Source organism: Phyllostomus discolor, chromosome 4, assembly GCF_004126475.2.
Source record: "Phyllostomus discolor isolate MPI-MPIP mPhyDis1 chromosome 4, mPhyDis1.pri.v3, whole genome shotgun sequence".
In the NCBI taxonomy this organism is placed as follows: Eukaryota; Metazoa; Chordata; class Mammalia; order Chiroptera; family Phyllostomidae; genus Phyllostomus; species Phyllostomus discolor.
The window spans coordinates 115,934,569-115,949,815 of NC_040906.2; the positions used below are offsets into that span (position 1 = coordinate 115,934,569).

General features: G+C 58.2%; 1 protein-coding gene across 1 annotated transcript in view; it reads left to right on the top strand.

Moving 5' to 3' along the window:
- The window catches only part of PTK7 (protein tyrosine kinase 7 (inactive)), a 60,812-nt gene that overhangs the window by 30,342 nt on the left and 15,223 nt on the right, over positions 1–15,247 (top strand). Inside the window, exons 2-10 of the mRNA XM_036024109.1 lie at positions 7,310–7,597; positions 8,052–8,154; positions 8,550–8,740; positions 8,834–8,984; positions 9,937–10,085; positions 10,318–10,584; positions 13,732–13,865; positions 14,011–14,146; positions 14,292–14,411. Of these exons, the coding sequence (XP_035880002.1) occupies positions 7,310–7,597; positions 8,052–8,154; positions 8,550–8,740; positions 8,834–8,984; positions 9,937–10,085; positions 10,318–10,584; positions 13,732–13,865; positions 14,011–14,146; positions 14,292–14,411 (1,539 nt within the window). The remainder of the gene's footprint in view (positions 1–7,309; positions 7,598–8,051; positions 8,155–8,549; positions 8,741–8,833; positions 8,985–9,936; positions 10,086–10,317; positions 10,585–13,731; positions 13,866–14,010; positions 14,147–14,291; positions 14,412–15,247) is intronic.

A 15,247-nucleotide genomic window follows, 5' to 3' on the forward strand; every position in this document is an offset into this window, starting at 1 on the left:
AGTTACAGTTAAAGAGCCCCATGTGGCCAGTGGCTGGCCATCTTGGCAGAGCGGGTCTGAGGGAGGACTTTTCTCATTAAATATAGTTGAGGCCACTCCATCTAAAGGGCAGGGAATCATATTCCCCCTTCCACAGGGACTGTGGGGTGAACCGCTGTGACCACCCTGGCGAGGGCTGGGGTCTGTGCTCATCGCCTTTTCAGTCTCCCAGGGGTGATGCAAAGATGGGTAAAAAGAGCTCAGAAAACAGAGTCTCACAGAGTTTTCTGAGCCTGTCTTGAAAACTAGCCATCTGTCTAAGACGTGGTCCAGCCAGTAGTGGACCAAGGTAGTGGTCCCCAGCCTGTCATCCAGTCTGCCCCCTGCCTCCACGGGCAGGACCGTGTGGGCCGCTCACTCCCAGCCTGGGCCCGCTGTGTCCTTGCTGTGGTCTCCCAGAGCCCTGGCCCCCGCACCTGGGAGGCAGACCGCCAGTCTGGACCCCATCATGAAAGGCAGTGGGGCCTACAGCGAATCTCTTTCTGTCTTCTCTGGACAAGGAGGGTCCAGCTCTTTGTCCCCTCCGGAATCCCTGAGCACACCAGCTGAGCATCCTTGAGGTCTCCCTGGGGTTGAGCTGCTGGCTCGTCTCCCAGTCTCTTGGCCCAGCAGCCCATCGCTTTCCCTGCGATGTCTGTCCTTTCTGCGGGCCCCTCCCTGGCGTGCTCAGGAGACAGCTGACTGAGGTCTGTGTGTCTGTCTGTCTCCTTAGGGCGCAGAATGGATCTCTGTCCCAAGGTCCAGCGTGTGGAGAGAAGCCCTGGTTCTCGCTGGAGTTCTGTTCTAGAGCCACCCCTGTCGCCAGGCCTTTGGGATATGCCTCAGGGGTCACCCTCTCAAAGGACATTTCGGGGTCCTCAGTTCCCTTGAATTTCTGGAGTTTTCACTAAAGTCAGTTCCAAGGCTGCCATTTTCCAGGTGAGGAAACTGAGACCCAGAGGGGAAAATTAAGTTGGCCAAGACTGGATAAAGGACACAGAACAAGATTTCAGGGCAGATAGATTCTTAAGTGACTATTCCCCCAAGAAGGCTTGTGGGGTATTTCCCGTGTGGCCCAGGCACTCTGAAAGACACGGCCACACGTATCCTGCTGGGCACGGAGGTCTGTTCTCCCCTCAGGCTTGCAGTCCAGCTTGGGGGGTACAGCTGGGGCTCATGGCACAGGTGGGGACATTCCCGATGTCACAGGCAGTGAGCTTTCAGTGCAAGTGTGTGGCCAGGGCAGAGGCCGCGTCTCCTCGGGAGGCAGGACGTTAGCCGAGCCACGGAAATGGGAGCAGCTTGTCAGAAGTGATGTTGGGTCCCTGTCTGCAGCCCCCAGCTGCCTGCAGCCCTCACACCTGCCATTTATAGCCTCGCTCTTAATCCCTTCCTGGCTGGCCCTGTCCTGGGCTGCTCGGGCTCTAGGGGCCAGGCTCTAAAGCCTGGGGGCAGGGAGGGGACTCTGGGGAGTGAGCCCTTTGTTTCTGTAACTGCCTCTGAGGGTCATTGCAGTGAACCCAGTGTTAAGTCTTGGTGACTGTCCAGTTTCATCCTCTTATTTCCCCAGATTTACAGATAATAAAACTGCCTGGCTGGCAGGGGGCAGGGGTTGCTGGTGATGGCCAGGGTTACTCCATTTGTTAGTGGTCGTATGGAGACTAGAACCCAGGTCTCCTTGCCCCCATGTTCCTTCTGCGTGATCACACAGCGTCACTCTGGCTGGGGTTTTAATTCATTGCTGCTTGCTTGGAGACATCACTGCCGCTGAAGGGATCCTGAGGGGGAGAGATGTCCAGGTGCGGTCCTCTCAGCCCCAGCAGAGGAAGGCTGGCTCTAGCTAGGGACGGGGGGTGTGGCCGCTGGCTGCACGGCATCTTAAACCACATGTCCAGCTGGCACATGTGTCCTCCTGGGCTTGGATGCCACGTGATGCTGGACACAGGGTCGCACTTGTGCTGTTAGAGGTAGATCTCCCCTCCAGGGCCTCCTAGGGGTGAGCATTCCATCTAAGGTAGAAGAGCTGGCCCATTGGCTTGTTTCTGCCCTAGTCCCTGGTGACCCTGTTGTTCCTCTAACCCAGATGTGGGAGCCCCTCCAGATACTTACGTTGAAATCACAAGACAGGAAAACTCAGCTGGGCCCCTGGCGCAGCGCCCTCCTGCATCGCTGAAGCCAGGGCTGCGGGGCTCCTGTCAGCAGACCTGGGGCCTTTTGTAGACTCTAGGGAGAGCGGAGGGGGACAGAACTTCGTGCCTTGCCTCTGGATCTCCAGTCAGCTGTGCTTGGCTTGCAGCAGCCCTCTGGACCCTGATGCTCTGGGCTTATCAGTCAGTTTCCAGGCAGTGCATTGATGGCGTGCTGGCAGTGGTGGTGGAGAAGGATGTTCCAAGTGCCACATCCACCAGTCCCACTCAGCAGCTTGTGTTTCTGCCCACCTGGGTGGATTGGGGGATGACTGGGCTTGTCCACCCAAGTAACTTGTTCCTGCTGCGGTTGAGATTTGTTCTCCAAACACTTGCAAATGTCTGTGGGCCGTGGGCCTCTGGAGAGGCTCCAGAGCAGCTGGAAATGTGCCAATGAAGTCCCCAAAGGCCAAGGGTGTGGTACAGTGCATCAGTCTCTTAGGGAGGAGGAGTGGGACAGGGACCCTGGGGCTTCTGAGGCCTCTCACTTGGTGCCCCTAGAGCACAGTCCCCAACCTTTTTGGCACCAGGGATCAGTTTTGTGGAAGACAGTTTTTCCCCAGACGGGGCTGGTGGGGGCAGCCTGGGTGGAGGGGCAGGAGGCAGCGCCGCTAGACTCAGGTGGCCGTGGGAGCTCCAGCTCAGCTCCCTCCGCTCACCTCCTGCTGTGCAGCCCAGCTCCTCACAGGCCGCAGGCCTTCTGGGCCCGTAGCCCCCGGGGGCTGCGGACCCCTGCCCTGGAGTTTCCGTGTGGAAGGGATTGTGAGGAGGGCTGTCTGCTCCTGTGGGTGAGGGTCCCGGGTCCACTCTCTTTCCTGGAGCGTTTGCGCCTCCTCGGTTGAACACCGACCGCCTCTTCTGGCCTGTGTCCTGATGCTGATGCCCAGACACACAGGGCACAGGGAGCCGGCCAGCCTCTCCCTCGGGGGTCTGCATGGCCCAGCAGGAGCCACCCGGGCCTGGGCTCTTGCACGCCGGGGTGCCCGCACAGGGCCCTGGGCCCTGGAGCCGGACTGAGTCTTCGGTGTGGAGAGGCGGCCACTTTTCTGCGGCTGGTTGGTCCTGTGCGTGGGAGAGGTCACGCAGAACCCACAAAACGCTCTTTCCAGGCCAGCCAGGGTCATCCTGGCATCTCATCTGCTCCCGGGGCATCTGCTCCAAGCATGGAGTTTCTTTCATGTTAGGGAGAGGGAGGATGAAGTCAGCCGGCCCAGCGGGGCAGTCCGGGGCCTGTGCCTTGCCGGGTGGCTCCTCCCGGACGGGGAGGACTGGCTGCCGAGACACGTTCGGGCGGTGCAGTGGCCCAGATGGGTACTTGGACTGAAGCAGCTGAAATTACTTCAGAGCAGAAAAACTTCCTGCTGCTCTCTGCTCTCTATAAATTCGTGTTTACACGTATGTGTGTGCACACATGCACACGCGTACGCACATGGGTGGACTGGGCCTGGAGCCCAGAGAGCAACAAGGAGGGCAGGCAGCAGACCAGATGCGTGCTGGGGGGTGGGGAGCGGGACTTGGGCCGCTGCCCACACAGCCCTTCCTCAGGGGGCTGGGGCCAGGGACCGGGCGGAGGGAGTGTCTGCGGATAGATGCTGTCGGGGAGCCCAGGAAACAGCCAGGAGAGTGTCCTTATTGGGTGGGCAGGCGGCCCTGCCTGTCACTGCACAGGGGCTTCTCGAGGGGCAGCGCCCTGCCCCCTGTGTGCTCCGTGCTGCACCGTGAGCTTTGACTGTGTGAACCCACTTAACCTTACACAGCCTGGGCGGTAGCAGTGGGGTCCCCCTTTTCATGGCGAGGGGCAGGGGACAGAGAGTCCAGGCTAAGCAGACATTGGTAGGGAGCGGCCGGGCTGTGGGGCAGCCCCGAAGCTGCCCCACACTGAGCAGGCCGCCTCCAGGGGCACAGCTGGCCGTGTGCTCTTCGAGGTGCTGTGTGTAGAAGGCATGACGCATGGACGGTGCGGCTGGACCATGAAAGACGGACCCGCACCAGGGCAGCTTTGGGAAGCCCGTGACGGTGTCCCACCAGAGACCACAGCCCGGGGGCATCCTCAAGTCAGAGGTCGTACAGGGACCTCTGTCCTCTGAACGTGTTGGTGACTGTGCCACCTTGAGGCAGGGACCACCTCAACCCCTGGAGCCTTCCTCCCCCTCTGTCATTGCTGTCCTTCCTTTTTCGTCATCGTGTCAGCCGAAGCTCCTGGAGAGGTCCCGACCTGGACCTGCGGGGCGCAGGCAGTCCTGCTTTTTCTGGATCTGGAGTTTTTGCTGCGGGCTCCTTGGTCTGCCTGAAGTCTCCTTTCTGTTTCCCCGAGCAAAACAACCGACCTCTCTGCAAACCACGCAGGTGGCCAGACTGGGCCCATCTCACACTGTCTTCTCAGCAGTGGGGATGCCATGGCCCCGGGCCAGCCGCCTGCATGAGGCGCCTGGTGGCCCAGCTGTGGGCTCGGTGCAGGCCCCGGGGCCTCGGAGAAGGCCTGGTGGCTGCGCTCCCTGCCTTGTGTAACATCTAAAGTCTGCCCCAGCCAAGCACTAACCAGGACCTGCTGTGGGCTGACGTCAGGACAGAGGGCCCCGCGGGGCCGGCTTTGATGTTTCCCAGGCCCTATCAGTGTGGGGGTGCAGGGGGCTCTGAGTGGCAGTCTGGGAATGCAGCATCACTCACCACAGCCCGGGGCAGCCCCAGCCCCAGCCTGAGGAGGGGATGCTGGCGGCCGTGTTGCTGGGTCCCCTCTGAGTCATGCCATTTCTTCTCCTGGCTCAGATTTCTGTGGCCACTGGTCTGTGGTTCCTGTAACCTCGTGGGCCCGTTCCCGCCATCCCACCCATCAGACTTCGCTGCTGTGGCAGCTCCGTCTGGTCCAGGGTCTGGGAGTGGCCCTGGGCCTTGCAAGGCAGGGAGCTTTCTAATGTTCTTAAAATGTGAGTCTTTGGGCAGGAAGAGCGGTCGTGGTCATAGTAACGGTAGCTGCTGTTTACCTGGGCAGCCGTGTGCGAGGCACTTCTGTGCAAGGTAGACACACCCAGGGCGGTAGGGCGAGGCCTGCAGCTGGGCCTGCCGGATTCTAAACCGTAACCAACGCTCCTCGGTTCCTCTGCTCCTCTTCGAGAGAGAGACCCCTGGCTCCGCACTGGGTCTGGTGGGGAAGCAGGGGTTGGGGCGGCATCTGTCCTCCCAGGCAGGCAGGTCGTCTCTCTGGCCTTTGACGGGCCTCCTGGAGTGCTGAGTCTGTGGTCCCGTTTTGGGGAGTCACATTTGAGGAGGCCCCTGGGGCCTCGGCTCGAGTCTGCTATCTGTGTCATGAGAGGTGGCGGGGAGGGTTCCAGACGCCTCTGGTCCCACATTTCCTTAGAGGTCACCTCGGGTTAGCCAGTAGCCGGCCGGGCGCCTTTGTGTGCCAGGCATTGTCCGCAGGAGACGGTGCTCTACCTGGCCGCGAGGGCTGGGATCAGATACTTCCAGGGCTGGTTTTGAGTTCCTGGGCGGGGCTGGGAAAAGCGTGGGGCTCTGGCCGTGGTTCTGGCTCTGCCACAAATTATCTGTTTTATCTTGAGCAAATGCCTTCATCCCTCGACCTCAGTTTACCCGTGTGCACTACAAAGGAATTGGCCCGGCAGGGGCGGGGCCACGAATGATGTGTTTGGAAGTCAGTGGGGGTGTTGGGTTGTCAGGGCAACTACGGGTGCTTAGCAGTACCCAGGGGGCCAATTTTTAACTTGCACGGTGGGTGAGACGGCCCAGCATGGTGGAGAATTGTCCCATCAAGAGAGCCTACAGTACCCCCTGAGAGTGGTGGGTGCTCTGAGCTGTCTCCAGCTCCGTGTATCCTGTGGGCTGGCCCCTCTGGGAATGTTGGGAGAAGGACCACCAGCGGCAGCCCCTCATCTAGACCCAGGCCTGTGGGATTCTGAAGTCGGCTTCCAGTGTTTTTAGAAGGAATGGGCGAGACCTGTTAGCCTCGTTATTCGGGCCCTTGCCGGGCCTGGTCTGGCCAGAGGCAGAGCCTGCCGTTTCATGTAGCAGCCCCGGGTAGTCCGTTTCTTCTTCCGGAGGAGGCGGTGCACGTCCCCTTCTGTGCTGTCACCCACCCCTGGCTGGTCTTCCAGGCCCAGCAGCTTTGGGCCTCTGCAGGGCACTCACGTGGGCCAGGAACAAAGCCCGGTGTGTTATTCCTGCTCCCGTAACCATGCCACCTGCCCGGCCCTGCCCTCCGCCTCCTCGACCCGTTTGCTGCTCAGCACAGGCTTCTCACTCTTCCCTTTGTTCTCGCGGGCTGTGCTTGCACCTTTGGTTGCAGGGTTCCCCTTCTCTGGGGGGCCCCCTGGCCAGAGCTGAGCTGTAGACTTGCAGGAGGGGGAGTGGATTCTGGTGAAAACCTGTAGCCACTTGGCTCACCTCTCCACTTAGCACGGAAAAGCCAGCCTTAGCCGTGCGTGGGTTCATTAGGGATGGGGAGTGGGAGTAGCCCTAGTTCCAGAGAATGGACTGGCTTCCCCTGCAAGGGGGTGGGTTCTCCCGAAGAAACCCCGGGGGAACCCGGGGCTGCAGAGTTTCTACCGGGGGCTTCGACGTACCCTCCCTGGCCTGCGGGCCTCTGTGGGTGTGTGAGTGCCAGTAGTTCTTGAAAAATGCTCTTCGGATTATGCTTTAGTTTTAACTTTGCTCAGCATCCTGGATTCTGAATACATCGAGGAGGGTTTCCTGCTAATGTCTCCTGCTTTCCAGCCCAGCACCAAGACCTTCTGTGATCTGGGGCCACAGGTTGGAGGCCGTTTTCCTCTGGGCGGCCTCCTGTGTGCCACCAGCAACCCCCCACCCCAACCTTTGGGGCTGCCTGTTCGGTGCTCACACCATTCGTTTGTCATGAGTTTTGCCGTAACCTATGTAACTGCCCCGTGTCCCTTTTCAGGCTGGTGCCTGTGGAGCCCAGCACCGTGTACAAGTTCATTGACACTTGGCATTGGCGGTTTCGGGAGCCGTCTCACTTGCACTTACTGGGTGTCTTCTGTGTACACGGCCCCTTTCCCTGTGCACAGGGCGACCGGTGACCTGTTACCACAGCAGCTCCCCTTGACTCTGCCTGTCCCCATCCCCGTCTGCAGGTGCCCAGGCAGCCATCGTCTTCATCAAGGAGCCGTCCTCCCAGGATGCTCTGCAGGGGCGCCGGGCGCTGCTCCGCTGTGAGGTCGAGGCCCCAGGCTCCGTGCACGTGTACTGGCTGCTGGATGGGGCCCCTGTCCAGGACACCGAGCGGCGTTTTGCTCAGGGCAGCAGCCTGAGCTTTGTGGCGGTGGACCGGCTGCAGGACTCGGGAGCCTTCCAGTGCGTGGCTCGGGATCAGGCTACTGGAGAGGAGGCCCGCAGTGCCAACGCCTCCTTCAACATCAAATGTGAGAGCTGGGGCTCTGTGCGTCCCCCCCTGCCAGACCCTCAACTCCTGAGCCCTGCGGACCCCCCTTTCTCTCAGCTTCTCCTGTTTCCCCTTGAATGGGGCCTGCAGAACGTAGTGTGGTTGTTCTTTCTGCTGTGTGGATAAGAGGAAGTTAAAAGTTTTAATTTTTTCACCTTTAAGTCTTAGACCATTCATCTGCTGGATGCTTTTGCAAATGGCAACAGCCATTTAGTGAGGCAACGTGGCCGAGTGTCAGGCTTGACCTGCCAGGGACCGAGCAGGCACCGTCTCCGGTGGCCCAGCCGTAGCCCCGGCCTTAGCTTCACGGGGCTGCCCTGCACTGTCTTTTGGCTCAGAGCCTGTAGGTTCCGTGTTTCCTGCTTGTCCTCCCCCCGCCCTCCCACGCGTGCTCTGCTCTGCTCCTCACTGTGCAACCATGGCTTCTGCTTCAGGGCTGGAGACTGGGCCTGTGGTCCTGAAGCATCCCACCTCGGAAGCCGAGATCCAGCCACAGGCACAGGTCACTCTGCGATGTCACATTGATGGGCACCCTCGGTAAGGAGCCGACTTAGAGGATGGGGATGGAGAGTGTTGTTCTAGACAGGCAGCGATGTTTCCCCAAGTCCCGGACTCTATTCAGATGCATCTCGCTTCGGTCTGTAGCAGCCCTGCCCCGGTGCTCCTCCACACCAGCCCCGGGTGACCCGAAGGGCACGCTGTGCTGCGGAGTGATCCTGGACTCTGGGAGCTGAGAGATCTAGAATCTCAGTCTGATTCTGCCCCTGAATTGCCGTGTGCCCCTGTGCAAGTCACTTCCCCTGCCCAGGCCTCTGTGTTTCCCCGTTTGTAAACTGAGGGCTCTAGCCCTGACCCTCTGCTGATTCTGTACCCCGTCCACTGGCCACCTGAGTGCCCCTGCCTCCCCGTGGCTGACCCCCCTCGCTCCGCAGGCCAACCTATCAGTGGTTCCGAGATGGGAGCCCCCTCTCCGAGGGTCAGAGCAACCACACGGTCAGCAGCAAGGAGCGGAACCTGACCCTCCGGCCAGCCAGCCCTGAGCATAGTGGCGTCTACTCCTGCTGTGCCCACAATGCTTTTGGCCAGACCTGTAGCAGCCAGAACTTTACCTTGAGCATTGCTGGTGAGCCCGGCGTGGGGATGGAGATGGTAGGGCAGGGGTGGGAGGGTCCTCCTCACTCTGCCTGTTCACATGCCTGTGCTTCTGCCTCCCAAGATGAGAGCTTTGCCAGGGTGGTGCTGGCGCCCCAGGATGTGATAGTGGCGAGAAACGAGGAGGCAATGTTTCACTGTCAGTTCTCAGCCCAGCCACCCCCGAGCCTGCAGTGGGTCTTTGAAGATGAGACTCCCATCTCGAACCGCAGCCGGTAAGGCATCTGGCAGGGCCCTTCAAGAACGGTGGCGTGGGTCGTGTATTGCACTGTTCCCTGCTCTAAAAGGGAAGGCCAGTCGTATCACAGACATCACAGACCTGTATATGTATTACTTCAGACTTCCGGCAGATGGCAGTACAGTGTCTTGCTGTTACTAAATGAGTCCAACAAAGGGAAGTCTCCAGGGAGGACATCTTTTTCTGGTTTCCCACAAAGGCATTATATGAGCTAGCATTGGCTCTGCTTCTTTCCCCCGTTACCTCCTGCCCATGTGTGTTCTAACATCGAGGGGTAAGGACCCAGGGATGGAGGGACACAGGGGACCTGGGTGATCACAGGCTGGATAGGATGACAAAGACACCTTATGTACACATATACACCCAGCACACACATGCGTGTGTTTTGGAGGAAGTGAACACTTCTAGAAGGTACCAGCTGCTCTGTAGGGACTTCTGTCCTCGCCCAGGCCCTGTGAAAGCAGAAAATACCTGTGTGGTGCCAGGTGTGGCAGTGGTCCTCGGGGCTGGGGCTCCCTGGGCCCCAACCCCGAGGGTGTCGTCAGTGTTTCGTCCTGTGTGGCTGAGGGACCTCCGACTGCTGGAGCCGGGTGCATTACCAGCAGCCTTACCCTGACCCCGCAGGAAGGCGGCCCCCGTCCCTACAGTTGCACACCGTCGATTCCTTGCTGTCTCATTCAAACACGGCTGCTCGCCTTGCCACTCCAAAAGCCAGGTCTCTTGTAGTCGAAGGCAAGCCTGCACATGCACTTGAATGAGTGAACATGCAAACACGCACACTAACATGGCGTGTTGGCCTCTTCCCCTCTGCCCTGTGCCTGGTCAATACCTTCCTGTCTCCGACCTTGGCGAGGTGGGGCCCCATCACGTCCCCTCCCACACGAGGCCCCAGGGTCACTTCTTTCAATGAGCGCTCTGTCCCCCCACAGCCCCCCACACCTCCGCAGAGCCACAGTGTTTGCCAACGGGTCTCTGCTGCTGGCCCAGGTCCGGCCGCGCAGTGCTGGCGTCTACCGCTGCATAGGCCAGGGCCAGAGGGGCCCTCCCGTCGTCCTGGAGGCCACGCTTCACCTGGCAGGTGGGTTGTGGGGGCTGCCTTCAACACTGTTGGCGCGTGGAGATTTAGGTTTGTTTCCACGCGAGCAGCCTGGAACAGAGGGAGGACGAGGATGCCGGGGTGGAAAGGGGAGGTGCGGAGGGTTCTGGGGGAGAGTTTGGGCGGAAAAGGGGCAGAGCTCAGGATGGAAGAAGGCCAGGTATCCCGGGACCCACGGTCACCAGCCTTCTCCCTCCCACTCGCGTCCCCACAGAGATCGACGACATGCTGCCCTTCGAGCCCCTGGTGTTCACGGTCGGCAGCGAGGAGCGTGTGGCCTGCCCGCGCCCCCGGGGCCTGCCGGAGCCCAGCTTGTGGTGGGAGCACGCCGGGGTCCGGCTGCCCGCCCACGGCAGAGTCTACCAGAAGGGCCACGAGCTGGTGTTCACCAGTACTGCCGAGAATGATGCCGGTGTCTACACCTGCCACGCGGCCAACCTGGCTGGGCAGCGGAGGCAGGATGTCAACATCACCGTGGCCAGTAAGCGCCCTGGCCCTGAGGGTGGAGGGGGCCCCAGGCCTCAGGCTGTGGGTGTGATGGGCGGAGGCTTCCTTGGTGCTCACTCCAGGGTCCTCCCGGCCTTGCCCCCTGCGGGCTGGAAGTCCTTCAGCTGTGGGGAGGCGATGCTGGAGCCAGGCACGCAGGCTGGGTGACAGCTCACAGAAACATGGTGCTCTGGCTTCGGAGGACAGCAGGGGAATGGAGCCTGGAGACCCAGGTCCCGCTCTGTCCGCAGCGCACGGAGGGGCCATGAGTGGCAAGTCGCCCGCCTTGCCGGCCCCCGCTTCCGCACGAAGTGGGGCCAGTAACTGGCCTGACCCACAGGGTGGTCTGAAAGATGAGTGAATTCAATTTTTTAAAAAGAAATTTTTTGGAAAGGTTGTGTTGAACAAACTTTTTTGGTAATTATTTTATTTATTGTTATACTTTCTAAATTTCTACAATGAATACACTATTTGTGAACTAAGGATGGGGGAAAGCATTAAATATTTCAGTGAAGAGACTGAGGGTGCATATGGTAATGACATGTATACATACCCTTGCTACAGGCATAGCGATGTATGTATTTTTTTCTTTACGCTCTGCCTCTTCCAAGGCTTTATGATAGTACAAAAAGACACACAAGAACACAAGACAAACACACGCGTGCGCACACACACACACACACACACGCACACACCTCTCCTTCCTCCACTTATCTGGACTTCCTTTCAGTGGGTAAGTTTCAAAAACTCAAAAAGATTTTGAATGTGGAAAGGCTTTGTAAAGTTGAAGTTGTGACGACACTAACCCCGTTAGAGATGCTGAGACCTCGGAGACCTGCTCCCCGGTGCACTGGAGCCTGGTGCCAGGGAAGCTGCGCACACAGGTCGCGTGTGCAGCACACGGCGCACTCACCTTCCCGGTGACGTGCAGACCCGTGCGCGCAGCTGCACCCGGCCTCCCTCCAGTCTGGGTCTGTGGGTCCCCTTTCCTTTGGGGGCACTTTTCCACATGCGGAATCTGGGCCGCCACTCCAGCTCTCCTGACCCAGGCTCTGGGGGCTGGGGGCCAGGCAGAGAGTGTGGGACAAGTGCTCCAGGCGATGTGTGCACGCGAGAGGCGGAGAGGCTGGCCTGCCTCAGTTGTTCGAGAGGCACTGCCTGCGCTGTGCCTTGTGCCCAGCCCTGCACCCCAAGAAGGAGGCCGTGGAGTTGGAGAGTGCATGAGGCACGCAGGCCCAGATGAGGTGTGGAGGGGTGGGCGCCAGGGTTGGGAGGAGGGAGAGCCCGTGACTGCATTCCGCCAACAGATTTATTGAGTGCATTCATCGTGCTAGGCACTGTTCCCAGTCCCAGGAATGCAGCAACGAACAAAGCAGACAAAACCCCCTCTCCTTGTGGGGCTCCTAGTCTAGCGGGGTCGACAAAGCAAACAAGAAAAACAGTTAAATGAACTCATATAATTTTAGGTGGCAGTAGAGCCATGAAGAAAAGTAAAATGGGGTAAGTGGCAGAGAGACAGGAGGGCTAGGGGAAATTTAGGGAAGACTCCAGAGGGTGGTGTTGGAGCTGATACTTAAATGAAGGAGGGGGCCGTGTGGATAGGCCCTGAGACGTGGCTCATGCGTTGGGGGGACAGCAGTAGCCTGTGTGGCTCGGGTTGAGGAAGTGGTGGTGAGTGGCTGAGGCTGAGAGGTGGAGAAGAGATTGAGTGGGGCCGTAAGGATGTGGGCTTGCATTCCGTGTCTCTCGGTTATCTGTCGCTGCAGAACAAATCACTCCCTGACAAGTGGCTTCAAACAATAGTCAGTTTCACTTCTGATGCTGTCTGTGGGCAAGGTTCTGCTGGAAACCGCCCCCTGGGCTGTTGGCTGGGCTCAGGAGCACCTGCAGTCAGCTGATAGGGTGGCCGGTGGCCGGCTCTTCCCGAAGGCCTAGCTCACCTGTCGGAAAGTTGGTATTGTGCAGGGCATCTTGGTTCTTCTCCTTGTAGCTGCTCCAGCAGGCTTCTTCACAGGGAGGCCGGGTTCAGAAGCCACAAGGCTTCTCAAGCATTGGCTTAGGATTGCAAAGTGTCATTTCCATTGTTGGACGAGGCAAGCCACCCAGGTGCCAGGCAGCAGGGAAGCAGGCTGCACGGAAGTGGCAACGTCATGTTGCAAAGAGACCAAAGCGTTGGGAAAGCTGTTTACAACCATCTTTGCAAACAGTCTCTCACTACAAGGTAGTGGACGGGAAGTCCTTGCAGAGTTTTGAGTTGGAGAGTGGTATTTTCGAGAGATCACTCTGGCTGTTTTGTGAAAAGGGGAGTATTAAGGGCAAGAATCAAAGCAGGGAGACCAGTTAGGAGATGGCCATAATAGTCTAGGGGAGGGGTTGGAGGGCCTGGGACAGAGGTGGCAGAGGTGAGAGGCGGTCACATTTAGGATCTGTTTTGGAGCGAAGTTGATAGGGTTTGTACAGAATAAGTGTGAGGGGGTTGGGAATATATGGAGTGCAGCCAAGGCTAGGTTTTGTGACTTCTGCAAATGCTGGATAGTGGCTACAATTCCTGAGATGGGAGAACCGGGATGAGCGAGTTTGGGGGAAACCGGGTATCTGTCTTGCATATCTGAAGTTTGAGATGCCTGTCAGGTAGCCCAGTTGAAGATGTTAATAGGCAGTTGGCTTTGCAAGTCTGCAGCCCATGCGGGAGGTCAGGAGTCATGGTACCCGTTCGAGACTCATCCACTCGTGTGGAGTTGAGGGCCGCGGACTGGATGAGGCCGTTCAGGGAGTGAGTAAACAAGGGAGATCCGGGGTTATGGCGTAGGAGAAGGAGCAGGGGTTCTGGAGTCATGCAGACAAGAGTTTGCTCTGTCTCTGTCATGTTTTAGCACATCACCATTACTGCCCTGAACCTCCGTCTTAGCTGTAAAATGGGTGTAGAAATGCATACCTTGGGCATTTATTGTGACTGTTAACAAAGGCAAGTTCAAAAGGCGCTGGCATGTCGGCCGTCTCTGAGGGGTAATTGGGACAGTCACCACGGGAATGGACAGGCTCTGAGCTCAGGACCTGATGGGAAATAGAATTTCCTGGGATTGGATCCTTTGGTTTTGCAGACATGATAATCAGCCTTTACTGTCGCCTCCCTGTCCTCCAGCTGTGCCCACGTGGTTGAAGAAGCCTGAGGACAGCCAGCTAGAGGAGGGCAAGCCAGGCTACTTGCACTGCCTGACTCAGGCCACGCCGAAACCCACAGTCACCTGGTACAGGAACCAGATGCTCATCTCGGAGGTGAGAGTGAGCATTGTTGCAGGTTGCGGGGGGGCATCCCTGCCCGCTCTTCCCCGCGGTGCTTCCCTCCACAGTGCTCTTCTCTGATGCTGTCCCCGGGGCGGTGTTGGTGGGGGCTCAGGCCAAGACCTCTTCTGTGCTGCAGGACTCCCGGTTTGAGGTTTCCAAGAATGGGACCTTGCGCATCAACAGCGTGGAGGTGTATGACGGGACATGGTACCGCTGCGTGAGCAGCACCCCGGCTGGCAGCGTGGAGGCCCAAGCCCGTGTGCAAGTGCTGGGTGAGCTGGCGTGCCTGGGCGAGTGCCTCGCTCGGGGGGCAGGGGAGTGCAGGGGGAGGATAGCAGGGTCCAGGATCTTCAGGCCTGCCCTGGCCTGCCTCGGTCTCTCCTCTTCCACCCACCTGCCCTCCCTCTCTTGAAACAGAAAAGCTCAAGTTCACACCACCACCCCGGCCACAGCAGTGCATGGAGTTTGACAAGGAGGCCACGGTGCCCTGCTCAGCCACAGGCCGAGAGAAGCCCACTATTAAGTGGGTACGAGCGGGTCAGTACCGTGCGAGCGTGGGGAGGGGAGCAGGCAGGACTGTCCGCTGGTCAGATGTGGCCGTGCCTGAGGACCGGCTGAGAGCCGGGACCGTGCCAGGAGCTGTGGGGGCTACAGATTAGAAACGTGGGGCAGACTCACACTCCACTTGGGAAGAAAGCAGGACACAAAAGAGGTCGGACTGTGGTGTAGACAACGCAGGAGACGGCTCAGGACAAGTGACCGGACTGGGCCAGACCATGCTGTGATGCCCCCCTTGCCCCTTTTCAAAGTAGCCGTCCTTTCTGACATATACGTAACCTGGGCTCCTCAGAAAATTTCAGGGGAAAAAAGTGCATAATCTCACCATCCATTATCTCTGGGTGTGCGCCCTTTTCTTTTTCTATGCATAACTTTTTGTTTTTACAAAGCGATTTTATTGTACATTTTCACTTATTAAGCTTATATGCGTAAAAGACATGCTTACTATAAAAACAGAAGATGCAGATAACTGTAATTTTATATTTTCTACCTAGCATTATCAGCATTGCTCCATGTTTTTATGCATAAATATTGGCTTTGATGGTTGTGATAATATTCCAGTCATTGAATTCACTATAATTTACTTAAATATTCCCTAAGTGTTGGAGATTGGGGTTGCTAATCATCTCCCTCCCTCCCTCCCTCTCTGTCTGTCTTTCGCTTTCTGTCTTTTTATTACTGCAATAAACATCTTTAAGCCAAAGTCTTTTCTGGACTTGGCTTTATTTCCTTTGGGAAAGATTCCCAGAAATGGAATAATTATGTATAAGAGAGCATGCACATTTTTACAACCCTTGATGCGGTTTGCCAAATTG